General features: G+C 42.8%; 1 protein-coding gene across 1 annotated transcript; it reads right to left on the minus strand.

Moving 5' to 3' along the window:
* Positions 1 to 2,998: 2,998 nt before the first annotated feature.
* PGK1 (phosphoglycerate kinase 1) lies at positions 2,999 to 13,871 on the minus strand (the record flags this gene model as incomplete). Its single annotated transcript, XM_009708202.1, has 10 exons — positions 2,999 to 3,480; positions 5,160 to 5,258; positions 5,529 to 5,707; positions 6,266 to 6,444; positions 6,736 to 6,850; positions 9,205 to 9,324; positions 9,989 to 10,092; positions 12,255 to 12,399; positions 12,518 to 12,673; positions 13,821 to 13,871. Coding segments are annotated over 10 exons (1,189 nt in total), but the record flags the coding sequence as incomplete, so codon positions are not given.
* Between the last annotated feature and the right edge of the window lie 2,297 nt (positions 13,872 to 16,168).

Raw genomic sequence — 16,168 nt, forward strand, 5'->3', positions numbered from 1 at the left:
TCTTCAGCAGGCCTGGGACACACAGGCATCTGAGGTCTAAAAGTGCAAAAGTCCTCCGTGAAACACCATCTGGGCCGCGAGGCACACGGAGAAGGCAGGCGTCAAGGGGAATGCACAGAAAAAGAGGGAACGGAGATGCTCATCCTTCCTTCCAAGAGAGGGGGATGCCTTCCCCAGCATCATGGTGTCACTCACAAAATGGCCGCTGCCCATAGGAGGCCTCCTCCTTGGAAAGGCAGAGCCATAGCAAAAAATTTTGACATTTTAGCGGTTACAAAGATACATTTGCCACAGGTGGCCTCCAGGCCGGCCAGATCTGCAAATATTAAGGATGTCCTGGTCCCTCTTTGCCACATAAGGGCTGATGTTCCCCCACATGGCTGCCGAGTCACCAGTGCTATGGGGCGACTGCCATTTTTACAAGTAACTTTTTCAAGTACCATTGATGGCATGTTTTATGAGACGGAAACGCTTTCTCTACCTCCTGCAGTTAACAGTATATTGTAAATTATGCAGGGAGACACCAGTATGAGAGCTCACGTATTTCAGCCTAAGAGGAGCTTATTTTGTTGACAACTAGTTTAAAGCCTTTAATGTTGACATTTTTTGTAATCTCAGCCATGTGGATTTAAGCTCTTCACTTTTTATTTCATCTGGCTTTTATTGCCAGCCCACTTAGGTGCTACATCTATTACCTTCATCACGAGCTTTCTGCAACAGCTTTGTTTTCTAATGTCTCTTGCATAAAGTTTCTAACTAGCAACATTCCTCACCCCAAAAACACTCTCAACAAAAGCAATAGAAATGTAAAAGCAGAACTGTCAAAGATTCACATCTAGAAAAGTTGTCAGAACACATGCCAAAATAATCTAGGAAGACCAGTTTGACTCCAGAGGATGTAAAATTTAGTGAGAGAAGGAACCTCTAGGCACCTTAAGAGGCACTGCAATAGCTAGGTGCTAAAAAATATTAATAGGCAAAGCTTAAAAAAAAAAAATCTGGAAACTCTGTCACTGAAGTAATGAGCTGCTGGTTGTCAAGTGTACAGCTCCTGTGGTCTCATGTTGAGATGTTCGATCCATTTTCTTTTACAACCCATAAAGCCGAGCATCTCTCTGGCCTTGCTGTACAAGGTTTGCTACGTTAAGCACATCAACCTGAACCTCGCATTGGTTAAAACAAGCCATGTGGAAACAAAAGGACATTTGAGAGGTGTGAGTAGCAAGCATCCAAAGTCAGGTGGAAAAACGCTTTTAAGTGCAGATATCTGTGCTCATGGAGCATTACTACTCCTTGCCATATTTGATTACAGATAGCTTTGTTTTGTTGCTTTCAGTGAGGAGGGGGGAAAAAAAGCCAGCAGAGGTAGCGGCCACACACCAACCTTTCACTGTAAACACCAAGGAAGGGGCTATGGAGGGAAAGTCTGTTATTGCTCCATGGGAATCCAGCAACACAGGGGTATAAGAGTGACACTGAAATGGGCCGTGCTGTCACGAGGCCTTGTTTGCCAGAGCCAGACAAGAATGATCTGTTATAAGACATGGTGGAATGTTTGTTTTTGTAGTACTGGATTTCCAAAATCCATAGTCTTTTTGTGGCTGACAAGCTCACTCCTTTCTTTGCCTCGTTACTGCAGCTGTCGGAGGTCTGCACCCCTGCCTGGAAAACATGAGTAACAGCGAGAAAGCAATCCTAGCAAAAATCTGCATCATTCATGCGTAATCAGACAATGCTTGGGAGATTTACAAAGGAGGAGAGGCGGAGAAGAAAACCACAGCGCTGAAATCATTTGCATTATTTCAAGTTTCTTTTCTTTGCAATAGTCACTTTTAGCTTTAAGAAGTAATGAGTACATATTTCATATGCAGCTTTATACACACTTGAGCGTTACTGGGTTTTAATTCGCATCCCACCATGACCGAGTAAAATTTGGCAAATAGGCTGTGTCTGTTTGTTACACATGCTTTCATTTTGTTTTGATAATATTATGTACATACACACAAATTAACTTAAAAGCATACTCTGTGTTGTGGCTTGCTGCTTACCTCAAAGATTCTCTCCATGGTTCGTCCTGGCTGCTTTATACTATTCAGGCCATGCAAAGCCTCCTGGGAAGCACCCTAACAATACTGCTGGGAATTCACTAGGAATAAAAATGGGCAATTGTTGCTTTACATCACTTACTTTTCTCTGATCCAGCAGGAAGATACACGAGCAGTTCAGCTGGAGCACTGCATCTTCTTACAGTTCCTACAAGCAGAGCTGTCACTGCCAACATAATCCAAACCACACTTTGGGATGCTCAGAAGCCAATCTGAGTTTAGAGTAGTCCTGGGTTTGGTTTAGAGCCACGCTGTGCACACATTTGGGTCCTGCAGCAAGCATAGGAGCCAACGCACAACAGTCAAGATGGAAATCCCAACTTTGTACATTTGCACCGTGTTGGTGGTCCTCTGCTGACAATACTTGTAGTTCTGCAACGTGCTCAAGCCACACACGCAAACCTCTGTCCAACTGTGTGGTTTTACTATGCTAGTTTTAGTGCTTTTAGGACCACAAACCTGAGCAAAGGCACACTGCAGTTCTGTTCACCCATGACTCAGTTTTTACCTGCTTCTGTCTTCAAAGTTTTCCCTATATTCAGATTAGATACATTTGTTGCCTGCCACGAGGCGAGTTCTCTAGATGAGAAACACTTTTAAATTTGCACTTCTTTTTACTAGACTTGCACATTCAAAATTTCATCTTATTTTATTACTTCATGGCATGGAAGTTTTAAGATAACAGCACATCTATAACAATTTGCTTCCTTACCAACAAAGTTCACTTTGATGATGACTGTGTGCTTATAGATCTGCTGGACAAAAATAAAAGTACATTTACAAATATTATAATTACTGCAAAAAGGAAAAGTAACTACCGACTCCTGATGCTAGGAAGAAGATATTTTAGTGTAGACCATTCTAAAAGTCTGAAAGAAGGACCATATACAAACTGGGAGCACTTTAAATATGTTTATTCAGCAGCTATTACAATCAGCCTCCAAAAAACTGGAGTCCCCTCTTTTTTCTGAACCGTGTCAAGTGATGAAAATGCCTGCTAAGAACATTGAAGCTAAACAGTGCACTCCTTTCTGAGAAACGACGTGTTTAACAGGGATTAATCTCTTTGAAAAGGCAAAATATAAATATATACACTCTAAATTCACAACAACAGTTTAAACTCACTACGTTAATTCAAGTGGGATAACAGTGGACAAATCCACATCACGTAAACTGCAGTCGTAAAATATCTCTGCTGTCTTCTCCTCAAACCCTGTCCAGTTTCGGTTTCCATTCTGTGGTCTGCCTATCGCAGAGCTGAAATACAGAAGCGCTGAAGTGTTGAATCTCAGGGGCTGTGCACAGGACCAGGAAGTGGGGCGATATTCTGTTCTCTACACGTTGCTCAAGGCATCCACACCAGGAAGAACCTTACCTGTTAGAAGTTAAAAAATACCAATGAAGTTAAGAACCCCTCTGCCTTCAAACACCTAAGATTTACACTTGCAACATGTAAACATATTTTTAAAAAAATCAGAAATTATAGGTTGAAAATGGAAGAGCTTGGCTCTACATACACTCCTGTAGAGAACTGTGGCTCTTAAGACATATGGGTTACATTTAAACTGTTCCGCACAGGAAATACCTTTTAGGGCCGCAGTGAGTATCCAGAGCACTCGTATGTCAGCAGACGGATTCTTAACGTACTACAGTCACCAACTCTCAATTAACGATAATTGTAAATTTCCATCCAAATCTCTGCTAGGGTCAGATCCAAACACCTAAGACCTTTTTCCATGAAGTGTGATGGCAAACAGATTTTTGATTACATCTAGGGAGCTGCTGCATGCTTTCTTCGATCTCTAGTGGCATGTAAATAGAATTTTGGAGTGTGTGGTGGAAATTTTAAGAATTAATTAAGAAAAAGGAACAAAGCCTCCTACAAGTCTTAAGTCTTTTACTGGGACTAAAACACCCAGGTCTAGATATTTGCATGCTTCATTCCAACTGATGGAAGCAAGGAATATGCTCATCTTGGCAGTATGAGGGCCCGGATTATTGAAGTGCAATGTTTTCTAAAGCATTTTTAGCTTTTTGTCATACTTTAATAATGAAGAGACACCATTCTGCTTTTGCTTTTTTTCAAAAAAACCCCTACCTTCTAATGCTCAAGCTGTGTGGCAGTACTGAATTTTAACACTGTTCACAATTTGCTAGTTTGCTGGGTTCTTGGGGGGGGGTTGCCCCTTTTTTTTTTTTTTTCAATCTTCAGAAGCTTTTCCAATTAGCTAGACTTCCGTTACATTTAAAAGATCACACACACAAACCCACATTTTGGGCCAAAACTTAGACAAGTTTGTCCTTCTGAATAAATTGGTTGCAGTGTTTCCTTCTAGCCATCTGCATTCTTTCCCTTTACCATCACTCCCTAGGCAACAGAAACAAAAGCTCTGTCTCGCATCTAACTGCTGGAAACTAACAGCTGCAATGCAGTTTATTGCAGTTTCTCTTCCACAGAGAAGCTGACAGCATTAGATAATTTACACATATTGGGAAACAGCTAATTACCAGAGGAAATGAAAACTCATTTAGACTACAATGTAACTCATTAGAAGAATCCTGTAAATTCTCACCATTTTGAATTCCAAGGACCCTCATGCAGGTTCGTAAGTGATCACTAGAGGGCTCCCCAAACCCAGGGAATTTCAAACAATGCTCTGAAAAGGCGACTTCTGGCAAAGATTCGAGACTATTCCGATGGGATTGCCCTAACAGAAACTGGGCATTCTAAACAATCCGGTTAGCATGTCTCAGGGGATCATCTATAAAAGACAGCCTGCTCTCAGGGCCGGTTTATTCTCCATTCCAGCATTTTTGCTTTCTGGGAGTGGCAGAGTGCTGTTTGCAAGAATGCTCCATTTTCTTTCCTCTCTTCCTCTAGGAGGACTACAAAAGAGCAGTGAGGAGCTCATTGCTCAAAAGCTACGTGCAACTCCACATGGTAGAAGAGAAAAAGACATTCACTCTATTGTTGTGCTTTCTTGAATACCAACACAGCGTAGAGCACCCAGAATTGCCCGATTTGCTCAAACAAGTTAAGATAAAAGAAGTTACCCTCTAGCAGTTCCAGGCTGGCGCCACCTCCCGTGCTGACATGGCTAACTTTATCCTCGGTGTTCCACTTTGCACAGCAAGTAGCTGTGTCTCCACCACCTGTAGTGCAAACAAAATCAATGAGACACGTAACAAATTCAGATTTTGTTCAGCTTAAGGGCCATAGCCTTGCTACAAGCTGGTCCTGCTCCCAAATACTCAGCATTAGTACATACAGCAGGTTTTTAAAGCCCTGTCTTCAAGCTGAAGGACAGATGAAAATGTGAGGAAAGAAAAACAGTTTGACAAGTATTTTTCACATGGTTCTGGCAAGCAGAAGCTTTCTCATTGCATTTAGAAAGACAAGAACACACATATACAACTACTTACCAATAATGGTGATGCTGCCCTTTCCAGTTACTTCTACCACTTTGTCCATCAGGGCTTTGGTTCCTTTGGCAAACTTGTCCCACTCAAAGACGCCAACTGGGCCATTCCACACAATTTGCTTGGCCCTTCCCACAACTTCAACGAACTTCTTCACACTCTCAGGGCCACAGTCCAAGCCCTAAGACAAGTAAGAGAAGCCACAGATCTATTTACTGCCGACTCTCCTCTCAAATCACCAATGTCTAGCTGGGATCCTCAGAAGCGCCCCCCTCACCCCTGGATAAGAAGTAAGAGTTTCTCTGTATGCACTGAACACCGAGAAGCAGAAACATCTGCCAGCAGCTGCTGCAGGAAGGTGGAGTGTGGTGTGGTGTTTATCTTCTTAGTACAAATAAAGCCATTTTTAAATCAACGTCAGATGCTTGAAGCCTTGGTTAGAAACTTTTGCCAACTCTACTTAAATTCCAGTCAAATAAAAGGAATTTCTGCTGCATTCAGATCTGAAGGTTTTAGAGGAATTTTGCTGTTTTAATCCAAATCTCACAAAAGCTACTTCAGACTTAAAAATTCAGGACAAACAATGGGCCTTCAATTTCATTAAACCAACACGTTCTGTGCAACTTGACTGCCTTCAGAAACATTTGCAAAGGATCGCAATTACTTTTTACTCATTTAAGAGTAAAATCCTTCCCACCCCACTACTGCCTTACTTCTTTTAGTCCCTTGCCTACTACAAAAAAAGCCCAGAAGGAATGCCTAAAGCCACTGTGGCTTCCCCAGTCTGTGCATGCTCATCAAATTTGTCTGCAGTGATGAAGTCAACAGGCAGAGTAATCTTCACAGCATTCTTCTCTGCCTTGGCCATCAGGTCCTTGACAATTTTTGATCCCTCTTCATCAAACAGAGAGTTGCCAATCTAGAGAAATTATTTGGGAAAAGCAAGAGAGAGGCATTTGTTTAGCTACTGCTCATTACAGAAGAGAACAGCAGCAGTCAAGCCAAACTGCTCAGACAACAATTCTGGAAAGACTGTTTTCTTAAAGCACCTAGCTAGACATAGGCAGTAATCTGATTTTTGCCAAGTGATTGTTGAGCAACTTCTCAGTGCTCCCTGCTCTTGCAGAGAGTTGAGAGAGCCAGTTCTCAATACCAGAATAGGTAAGGGACATTCTGACTAGCAGCAGACACAGAATTACTCTTTTCATACCTCCATGTTGTTGATCACTTTGAGGAAGGTGAATGCCATTCCACCACCAATGATCATCTCATTGACCTTATCCAACATGTTACTGATCAGCTGGATCTTATCCTGAACTTTGGCTCTGGCAAGAGAGACAAGGAAAAGGAATGAATAATGTAGCTACTGCCCCAAAACTCCTCAGACAGAACTTACTCTCTAGTAACCTTTAGATAAGACAGCAGGAAGCCTCACAAGGACTTCTTGGACCAAAGCAGAATTAATCAACTGCTATTCAGTAATGGCAGTATCGTGACTGTGGCATGTCATGGCCACTCTGAGAGAATGATCCAACAAAGGAGTTGCTGGGAGTAGGCAGAAAGGGAATTTGGCAACTGAGCAGGCCAGCATTAAACATCAACTTACAAGAGTATTACTCAGCCCTCCATTTTTTTCCTACTTAAATATAAACCTCATTTGGCACTTTAGAGCCTGATTTCCCCTGACTGTCCAGCAAGGCAGAGCAGAGATCAGAGCACTGCCATTCACACTGTCCAACCCCGGATCCTCTGTACCACCTACCATATGCCCAGCTCCTCTAACCCGTCCCGGCCCAGCACCCCATCACACTCCCAATACAGCTTCAAACTACCAGGATGATCTGCCATACAGAACCGCCCTGCCCAAAAGCAGATGACTGCTTTTGCCACATGATGCAAATGATAATGGAACAAAATACCAAAATTACCTTATATAGGAATGGTAAAGGAGGCAGTAATAGACACAAGCCTCTTTAATGCCACGTATGGATTTTTTTGTTGTTATTTAAAAGAAAGCTTCATGAAAGACCTTTGGAAACAACCCCGAGCTAAACCTAGGCTGGCACTCAGGAGACTTGCATTGTAGTCTTACTTTGCCCGTGCCCTGCTTGGTCATTAAAGCAAGAAGAGGAAATGGTCTTGTCTAGTTTCCCCATCTTCAAAACAGGGATAATGTTACGGATTTCATTAATAAAATGCTTTCAGACCTAACCATAAGAAATAAGTATTGCCTCCACAAATCCAACCTTAGTGACAATGGAGAGCCCTGGTGTGAAACAGCCACCAACCCCAGTTGAAGCGTTGATGGGATGGGACAGAGTCACAGCAAAATCCTGCAGGGCTCATCTTGCCTGTGCAGCTCCAGGCAAGAAGAGATGTGATGGTGAATTGGATTTCTGTTTCTTTCCCTTGCACATACCCTGCTCCTCGCACTGGATCACTTTCCTGCACATGGTCTGTCTTTGCCAATGTGTTTCATTTCCACTTTACCTGTTAGTACAGTTGTTCACCTTCTAGGCCGTTTTGTTACATATAAGCAGTAGCAAACCTGTAGCTGGACCACACACAGCTTCCCACTGTGACTTCCCTCTGGTACAATCAAGCAAGAGTTGCTCAATCTGCCATCCCACCTAGGAACCAGCTGCCCCACCAGTGGAACAGTGGTGCTTTCAAACAGATAAAGGTATTTTCCGGCTCTGAACTGCTCTTAGAGCTCCTCCTGTGACTCACTAAGATGCAGCCAGCATTCATCATTAATATTAATAGGCCTGACATTTTAACATTTTGGCCATCCTAGCTGCTGCTCTAACTTGACCATCTGATATGGTGATATACCTGCAACTTCCATCAAAGGCAATAAGGAGTGTATAGCACTTATTGATGGGTCACCTGCAGCTGTAAACCTTGGAAGGGTACTAAGAAAAAAAGTATTGTTCACTATAACCAAGGTCATAGAAGAAACTCTGTGAGAACTGAATACTACTTCTTGAAAAACACACTTATGGGTGCAAAGAGCAGGAATAAGCCACATACTTCTATCAAGAACATGGGAACGTTACAGTGTCCCAGCTTTGTGTTACTTAGCAAAATATTTTAATTGACCTGATGAACTGAAATACACTGTCATAGAACTACAGTGCCAAACTGGATACATGTGATAAAAATCTGCAGCAATGGGAAATTATTTCTACACACAAGCAGTCACTTGATTTTGCACCTTCAAGTTTTTTGGCACACGAGTTGCTGCGGAGGGCCATCCAGCTACAGTAGGTCACCATTGCATAATGGCAGATCGTGTCAATTTACAGAGTGCTGAGCCTGCAGGATGCTTGTACTCTGAACCGCGGAGGAAAGGTCACTGACAATGTTTTAGGGCCACCATGTGTACCTAACGGCTCTTCTGGTTCATCTGTACAACAGACTTCTGTGGACTACCTCAATTTGGGGAATGTAAGAGGTCAGGAGATCTGATGAGCGGACCCGGATAGTGTCACCACAGGACTGCACATGGTCAGTTAGCTCCTCTCTACATCTTACAGAGATCTCAGGAATTATCTACAAATCTGAACCACAGGTACAGTTAAAAGGAAAATGCTTGTTTGAACTAAGCCAAAATAACTTTTCATTTCTTGCAGAGGAGTTATGAGACATATGGAGTTGGTATGTTCTTGAGTCTTACCCTCCAAGAATTGCTAAGAAGGGTCTTTCCGGACTCTCTAGGGCCTTAGCAAAATAATCCAGTTCTTTCTTCATCAGGAAGCCAGCAGCCTTCTGAGGCAGATTGACACCTACCATGGAGCTGCAGAATAAAAATAAGAGTGAGGCAAGGGAAAATTTTCTATTGGTACAGGTCCAAATACCCCTGTGTCTCACAGCATTATAAAGCCAATTCTTTAGTCAGCTGCAGCAATGAGAATAACTACTACCTGCATGAAAACAAACACAAGGTTTTTGTTTTCCTAGTTCGATAAGACAGCTGTACATGCTTACTTTCCGAGACTGTTTTTGCACAGATATATTGATATACGAGACGTTTATAGTGTTAACTAGTGATCCAAAATGCTGAGGGACAAATAAACATAGCAAGAGCAGAGATGTCTTCCTCCAACTGAGCTTGATTTCATAATCCAGTGCTAAGAGGACTACCAGAGTTTGCAAGTACACATATCTAAACACACTCCGTGACAATAATCAACCAGGAGCTGTTAATCTTTTAGAAAAGAGATCTGCTGTAATTGCAGGACAATTTATACAAGTCCTAAGCAAGTAATTTTTGTATCTTCAAAGCCTAAAAAGTAAATTCCAGTTGTCTCCTGTTCCCAGAGGCTCAGGAACAAACAGAGCAGAATGACAATGGGATAAGCCCAAAAGGAAGTTAAAACTCACTGGGGGCAAAGCTGTATGTGTTTCCATGGCAGACATCATTCTGCCGTTCTGCCTGTAAAAGGAAAATGGATACACACCTGTGAGCTCGGTGGGCAGTTCCAAAAGCATCATTGACATAGACATCGCCCAGTTTCGAAAGAGAGGCTCTGAAAGCCTCCACTTTTGCAGAATCAGCCTTGATCTAAAATGAGAAAGAATGGTGAGTTTGTGCTATTCAGGTACACAGAGCTGATTCTGAAACTAAAGTCAACGTCAGCAATTTGACTTGCAAACCCAAAGTAAAGAAAGGTCAGCTGGAAAACTCATCAGTTCATCCTGTGGGTCACTGTATTTCACATGCTCTTTCCCAGTCCAGTAGGAGCAACAAATAGGTTTAAATGGTTTAAACTCCACATTAAACTCACAGAGATTGCTATTACAGGCCTGAGGACTGTTCCCACTTCAAGATTCTAGTCCACCAACAGAGCAGGAACAGCACTACCAACTTTTCAGTCTCTCTCCAACAGATTTCCAGTTTTGTGTAGTGAACATAGGTAACACAGAGAGGATATGTAGAAACAAGGGGATGCTGAGGTGAGATTAAACAAACTCATGCTTACTTACTGAACAAAGAATGTGTGGTCTCTAAGTGCCATGGATAAAAGGATGAGCTCCCAAAGGATTGGTTTAGCGACTGCACTGAGGACTAACTTAGAAGTAGCCTGCACACTACAACAGGCCATAGTGAAAGCAGCCAACATTGGAAAGCTGGAGATAAGCTCAGCATGTAGTGGGCAAGAACAGATGCATTTCTGTTAAAAGACTTTTTCTCCATCCTCCAAGCATCCTACCACCCTCATGGGACAGCTCATGTAGTTCAGTTTTCTTTCCCATCACGAAATGACAGCAGAGTGACTGCTTTGACAGTAAGCGACTGCTCAGACCTAGTTTACAGCCCCGACTGGCAGTCGGCCGATCACCTCTCTCAGTGCCTTTGTGCTTTATCAGCCCACCATCCCAAGTGAGGCCTCTTCTAGCACCATGGGGACAATGGCAGGAAGGTAGTCGAATATATGGGAGGTGGGCTCAGCATAGCTTTGGGTGCCCTTTTACTCACACAGCCTGCAGAAGACAAGCCAAAAGGATTTACAGAGATTATAGAACAATGCTGTCAACTGCTCCTTCACTTGGTAAATGGCCTGGCTTTACACAAAGAGATTAAGTGCTCCTGTTAAAACCAGGAACATCTGTAAGCAGAACACAAGAGGTTCTGAATGAAGGAACCACTACCACTTGATCTGCTTTGGAAAGCCAGAGTTTCTAAGCACCAGTTGGTAATCTGCAGTCTTGTATTGCATCACTATTTCCATAGCACTGACTTTCACCTCTACTAGGGCGAGGAGCGGGTCTGTCAACAGCACCTCTCCTGTTGTGCTCAACTGCAGTGCATGCTTCTATGTGCATACATCCAGCTAAATAATCTGAGAATTACAGAAATGCACAAAACCAAGGGACTCCCCCAAAACAAATTAAATTCTTGCCCTGCTCTTCTCCCCTGCCAACATATTGGCTTTCAGTGGCACACAGTTCTAGTAGTAATTCCAGACTTGCTCAATTTCTCATTACCATCTGCAAAGGCTTACTGGTTCTCTGGGCTATTTTTCTAAGCTACAGGAGTCCTGTGTCAGCCCATAAAGGGCACGACACGATGTCAACATTCCATTCCACGCACTGTATCTGAAAGGAGCCAAGGCCTGCGTAAAGTCAACGGGGTCACCATCGCTAAGAAAAGCAGCTGTCTGGAGCAAGCATTCTTCCTGACCTTCATGAAAATGTCAGAGGTGCAAAGCAGCCTGCTTCTAGATGACTACTCTTAAGAGCAGACAGGCTTATAAAAGGGTTTGATAATCTCTATGCTGCAGAAAGTTTAAACATTATATTAAAATATTAGCCAAATAACCAAGAAACAAGAGTCGTTCTTATGGCTCCAGTGGCAACAAACTATCTCCAACAGACCTTGGTTTTGGTTTAGACATCCCAAAATAAAGTCTAATAAGCAGCAACCAATTTCCTGCACCAGCCTATTTTGCTCTTTTTTCCTTCTTTTACAGACTACAGCACCTTCGACAGAGGCATCTATAGCCTTTCACTTGAGCTGTTTCATCTTGGAAATTCAGTGCATTTGACTCAAACTTTTGCACAGCACAAATGATCGGACACGCTGAACTGAAGATCTCTGACATCCTTCTGAGAACAAATTCTTAAAGAGCACTTTAGGCAGGCTGCTGGCACCTGGTTAATCTGTAGCAAACAAGGTAGTAAGACCAGAGCAGGCATGCACAAAAGCTAGATTTGAAGTTTCACCTTGTTCCCTGAAGCATCCTTCCCTTTCCCTTCTTCTTCTACGTGGAATCGGAGGTTCTCCAGCAGGATGATGGAGCCAGCTGGAGGATCAGCACAGGCCTTCTCCACCTCAGGACCAACACAATCCTTCAGGAATAAGACCTCCCTGCAAACACAAGGTATACACTGTCATCCCACCAGCGACTCTTCCTTTCAGAAAGGAAAGCATCCAGGTCCACTGACAGAGAGGGCCTGATGCGTGCAGGGCTACTCTTCTACTTCACCTGCCCATGAGTGCTTTAAGCTCCACAGCTACTGGGGCCAAGGAGAACTTTTCAGGCATGGGAACACCATCCGGGCGACCCAGGTGACTCATCAAAACCACTGACTTGGCTCCATGATCCAAGCAGTGCTTGATGGTAGGAACAGCCGCCTTGATTCTGTAATGGCAGAGAAGAACAAATTTAAAAAGGATTCGAGTAGTTTACCAGGCAAGCAGACTCAGTGACCACTTACACAACAGCCCTGGGAGTTGTTCCTCAAAAATGACAAAAGAAATGGAGCTCAAGAGCTGGGTAGAACAATTCCTTAAGAAGTCCATCCTATCTCTGAGAGTCACATAGTTCAGCTACCTCTTGTCGAAAGACAGCAGGGCATCACCACCAGTAAGCCTCCAAAAGGGACATGGGGCTTTTTAGCAACCTGTCCTTGCTGGAACAAAGGTCTGGGAGACTAACCACACCCCACAGAGCACTGCTTTCCCTGAGGAGCTAACCCAACCTGCTCTTCTCCTAGGGGCTGTGACAATCCTGAAGCACAGTCCAGAAAGCATCAACAAAATCATCTGTCCCAGCATGTTTTCATATGTTTCACTGCTAGCTTCCATGCAATGTAGGACATGGAAGTAAAATGCATTTTTGTAATCCAAATTCTGTTGATTGCTTGTAGCTAAGAAATGCCAGAACACACCTGAACATTACTGGGCTTCCTGGTTTAGTCTGTGACCCTGACCCAATAAAGAAAGGATGGGAATGTTGAGGAGTGAACATATTGTGGTGAACAAAACTGGCATCGGCCTGCAAGTGAGAGCCAAGCAAGGCAAGACATTCGATATCACTTTTTCTAAACCTGTGTCTTTGTATGCTGCACTAGAACAATTATTCTAACATAAGCCAACAAGTTAACACAACCGCAGGGTAATCATGAGGCAGAAAGTCTTCTGGATACCTCCGACAAATATAGCAAATTTTCACAAACAGCCAAAGGGACATGGTTGTGAAATGGCTGTAACACTTCATCTGTATTTGAAGAATGATGTTTTGAATTTGTACAATTAACAGACTTTTTCTATATGCTTTCCACAGCAGCTACAGTGAGAAGAAGCCCTGTAGTCAGTGTAGTTTGCTAATAGCCTCAGGGGTTTTAATTAACAATTGCTGGACCTTCTCTGAGACACCTTTAAAATTCTGCTATGATCAATGACAGCTTAATCATAGTAGCATTCCAGGTACTGCTAACAGAGTTGGGCTAAAATCAGAGAGAAAACTGACTTCAGGGCTTTCATCTGGGATGTGAATCATGGCTCACCTTTGATTGTTGGTTATTTTGTGATCCTTCATTGGAACATTGAAGTCAACCCTAAAAAAAAAACAGAAATAAAATTAAATACTCAGCAAATTTCTTTTACAAAGAGTGAGGGAACCTGCCAGTAAAGGTGCTGGCTAGAAAAGCAATGTTACAATTAGAGTAAGGTTTTCAGCTCTGCTATGTATACAAGTTCTGATTTGAAATCAATATGTTATTAGCCATTTCTGCTGGTAATAATAGAACACAAACAGAGAACAAACATCTGCTAGAATGACTTAGTAAAGCTACACCACCAATACATCCTAATGCTCATGACCACAGCAGCAATGATGCTGAAGCAGGAAAGAAAACTGAGATTGAACAAGCCCCCCACAACCTTTTCATTTTAAACGTGCTCTCAGATCACCGACTAGGAGCTTCCAAAGGATAGGAAGCGAATAATGAAAAGTGACATTGTGTTCTCCAACGAGGCCTCTAAAATACTTGGTTGGGCTACTATGGCAAGCAGGCAGGCTCAAGGAAGCTGCCCCGTTATTGCCTACAACTTTCGGTTTCTGTTCTCCGCAGTTCTAATCTCTCTGCAGGCGAGTGCTGAGGCTTATCACATTCTCACTGGAAGACCTGATGTGGATGTAGAGGTAACTTCCCAACTCATGCCAGATGCAGGGATGGAAGGCAGGCGTTTCATCAGCCATTTCTCACCAGCACACCTTGTGCCCATGTGCTGACTAGCAGCAGCAGGAAGCTGTGTTGCGTAACAGCAAATGCAGAAATTACTCACAGAGCTACAGAAGGGAAGGGAACATGTAACGACTGTAACAGCATCTCAGAACGAGGAAAGCCAAATACGGTGTTACAGTTTACCCTTCATCATTCTGTATCTACATTAAAGAACAATAAAATTCAGAAAGTTGCTTGAATTCTCTTGCAGCTTACTCAGCACGAGAAACACATGAGAAGAATGACAAAAGCTGCCAGCAAAACAGGAGTAGCTGAGCAGAAAGAAATTGAATTGGCAGCCCCACAGCACAGTGGACGAATTCTAGAAAGGGGAAAGAAAAGCACCATTATCATGCTATTATTCTAAAACGAGAGAATGAAAGAAGAGTTTGCTTTACAGAGCCATCAGAGCTATAAAAGAAAGACCTAGCTCAGCCTTCTTCCTCACTGCAGACAACTGAAATCTGAGCTCCCCGTGAACCCTTTCTCCTCCCCATTCCCAACTTCTCTTGAAGCTTCAGCATTAGGACTGGAAAATAAGCAGGTTATGAGTATGTCAAAATTACGAAGAATATGAGAAGAGAAGAAGAGGTATCGATTTTAGTAGGTACTGAGAGCACATGGTGACTCTCTTCAGGGAAATGAGATGCAGGCGGGAAACACAAAGAATGGCACCTATGTGCCGTTTCACTCCGTTTTAGTAGCCCGGCACCAAACTACAAAGATAGATATGTGCATTAACTAACGGAGAGTAAGAGCTGCCTAACCGAACTATAAAGATAGGTATGTGCACTAACTAATGGCTAACCCATCCTCTGCCAATGCACCACTGTTCTCTGTAACACAACTCAAAAAAGGAAAAAACAGTCAGATAGAAAAAAAAAATAAAAATCAGTTGTTACAGAGATAAAAATATCTTTTGTTGTACTAGATTTAGGAAGCATATGCAAATTCTGAGCTAGCTGCTTCTAGCTAGCTAGTACTCATTACAGGGGCTAGTTTCTGGGCATCAAATTTCCAGGGAACTACTTCAAATAAGAAAACCAAGAGACAAGATAAAAAGAACAAGCTGTCTGACACAGACTACAGGCAAGAGAATTTATAATTTTGTTATACCTGCCTACTCACCGAGCAAGGTAACAGACACATAGCAGTCACATTACGGTGACCTTGGACAAAGAATCCCACAATAAGAGTATTTCAAGCAGGATGTATCACGATGTACTTCAGTGCCCTTATCTCCCAGTGTTTGGCAGCAAAGCAAACATTAGGCTTCCAGAAGACCTTGATGTTTTATAAATAAGCTATTAATTTCTATTTTAGGTTTTTAAACCAGGACGTGCTGAATACCTGCGATTCGACTCTTGCTGCAAAAAGCAGATTTATTATTTCATTTGGGTAGCTGGCCAGATCCATATTTTCACCTTTTTATTGCAACACTTTCTGGATTTTCAGGAAGAAAAAAGGGAACTAGGGAATAAGTTGGGTTTTTTTTATAGCGCTTCCGAATAAAAATATGGCAGACTGGCTAGTTTTCCCCTCAAACAGCCTGCGGACGATACATGTCCAAGCAGAGCAGTTTACCAAGGCGGAGCTCCCGCGGGTTCAGCTCCCCGGCAGGCGAGGCG

The sequence above is a fragment of the Cariama cristata genome, unplaced genomic scaffold, assembly GCF_000690535.1.
Source record: "Cariama cristata isolate BGI_N322 unplaced genomic scaffold, ASM69053v1 scaffold37220, whole genome shotgun sequence".
Lineage (NCBI taxonomy): Eukaryota > Metazoa > Chordata > Aves > Cariamiformes > Cariamidae > Cariama > Cariama cristata.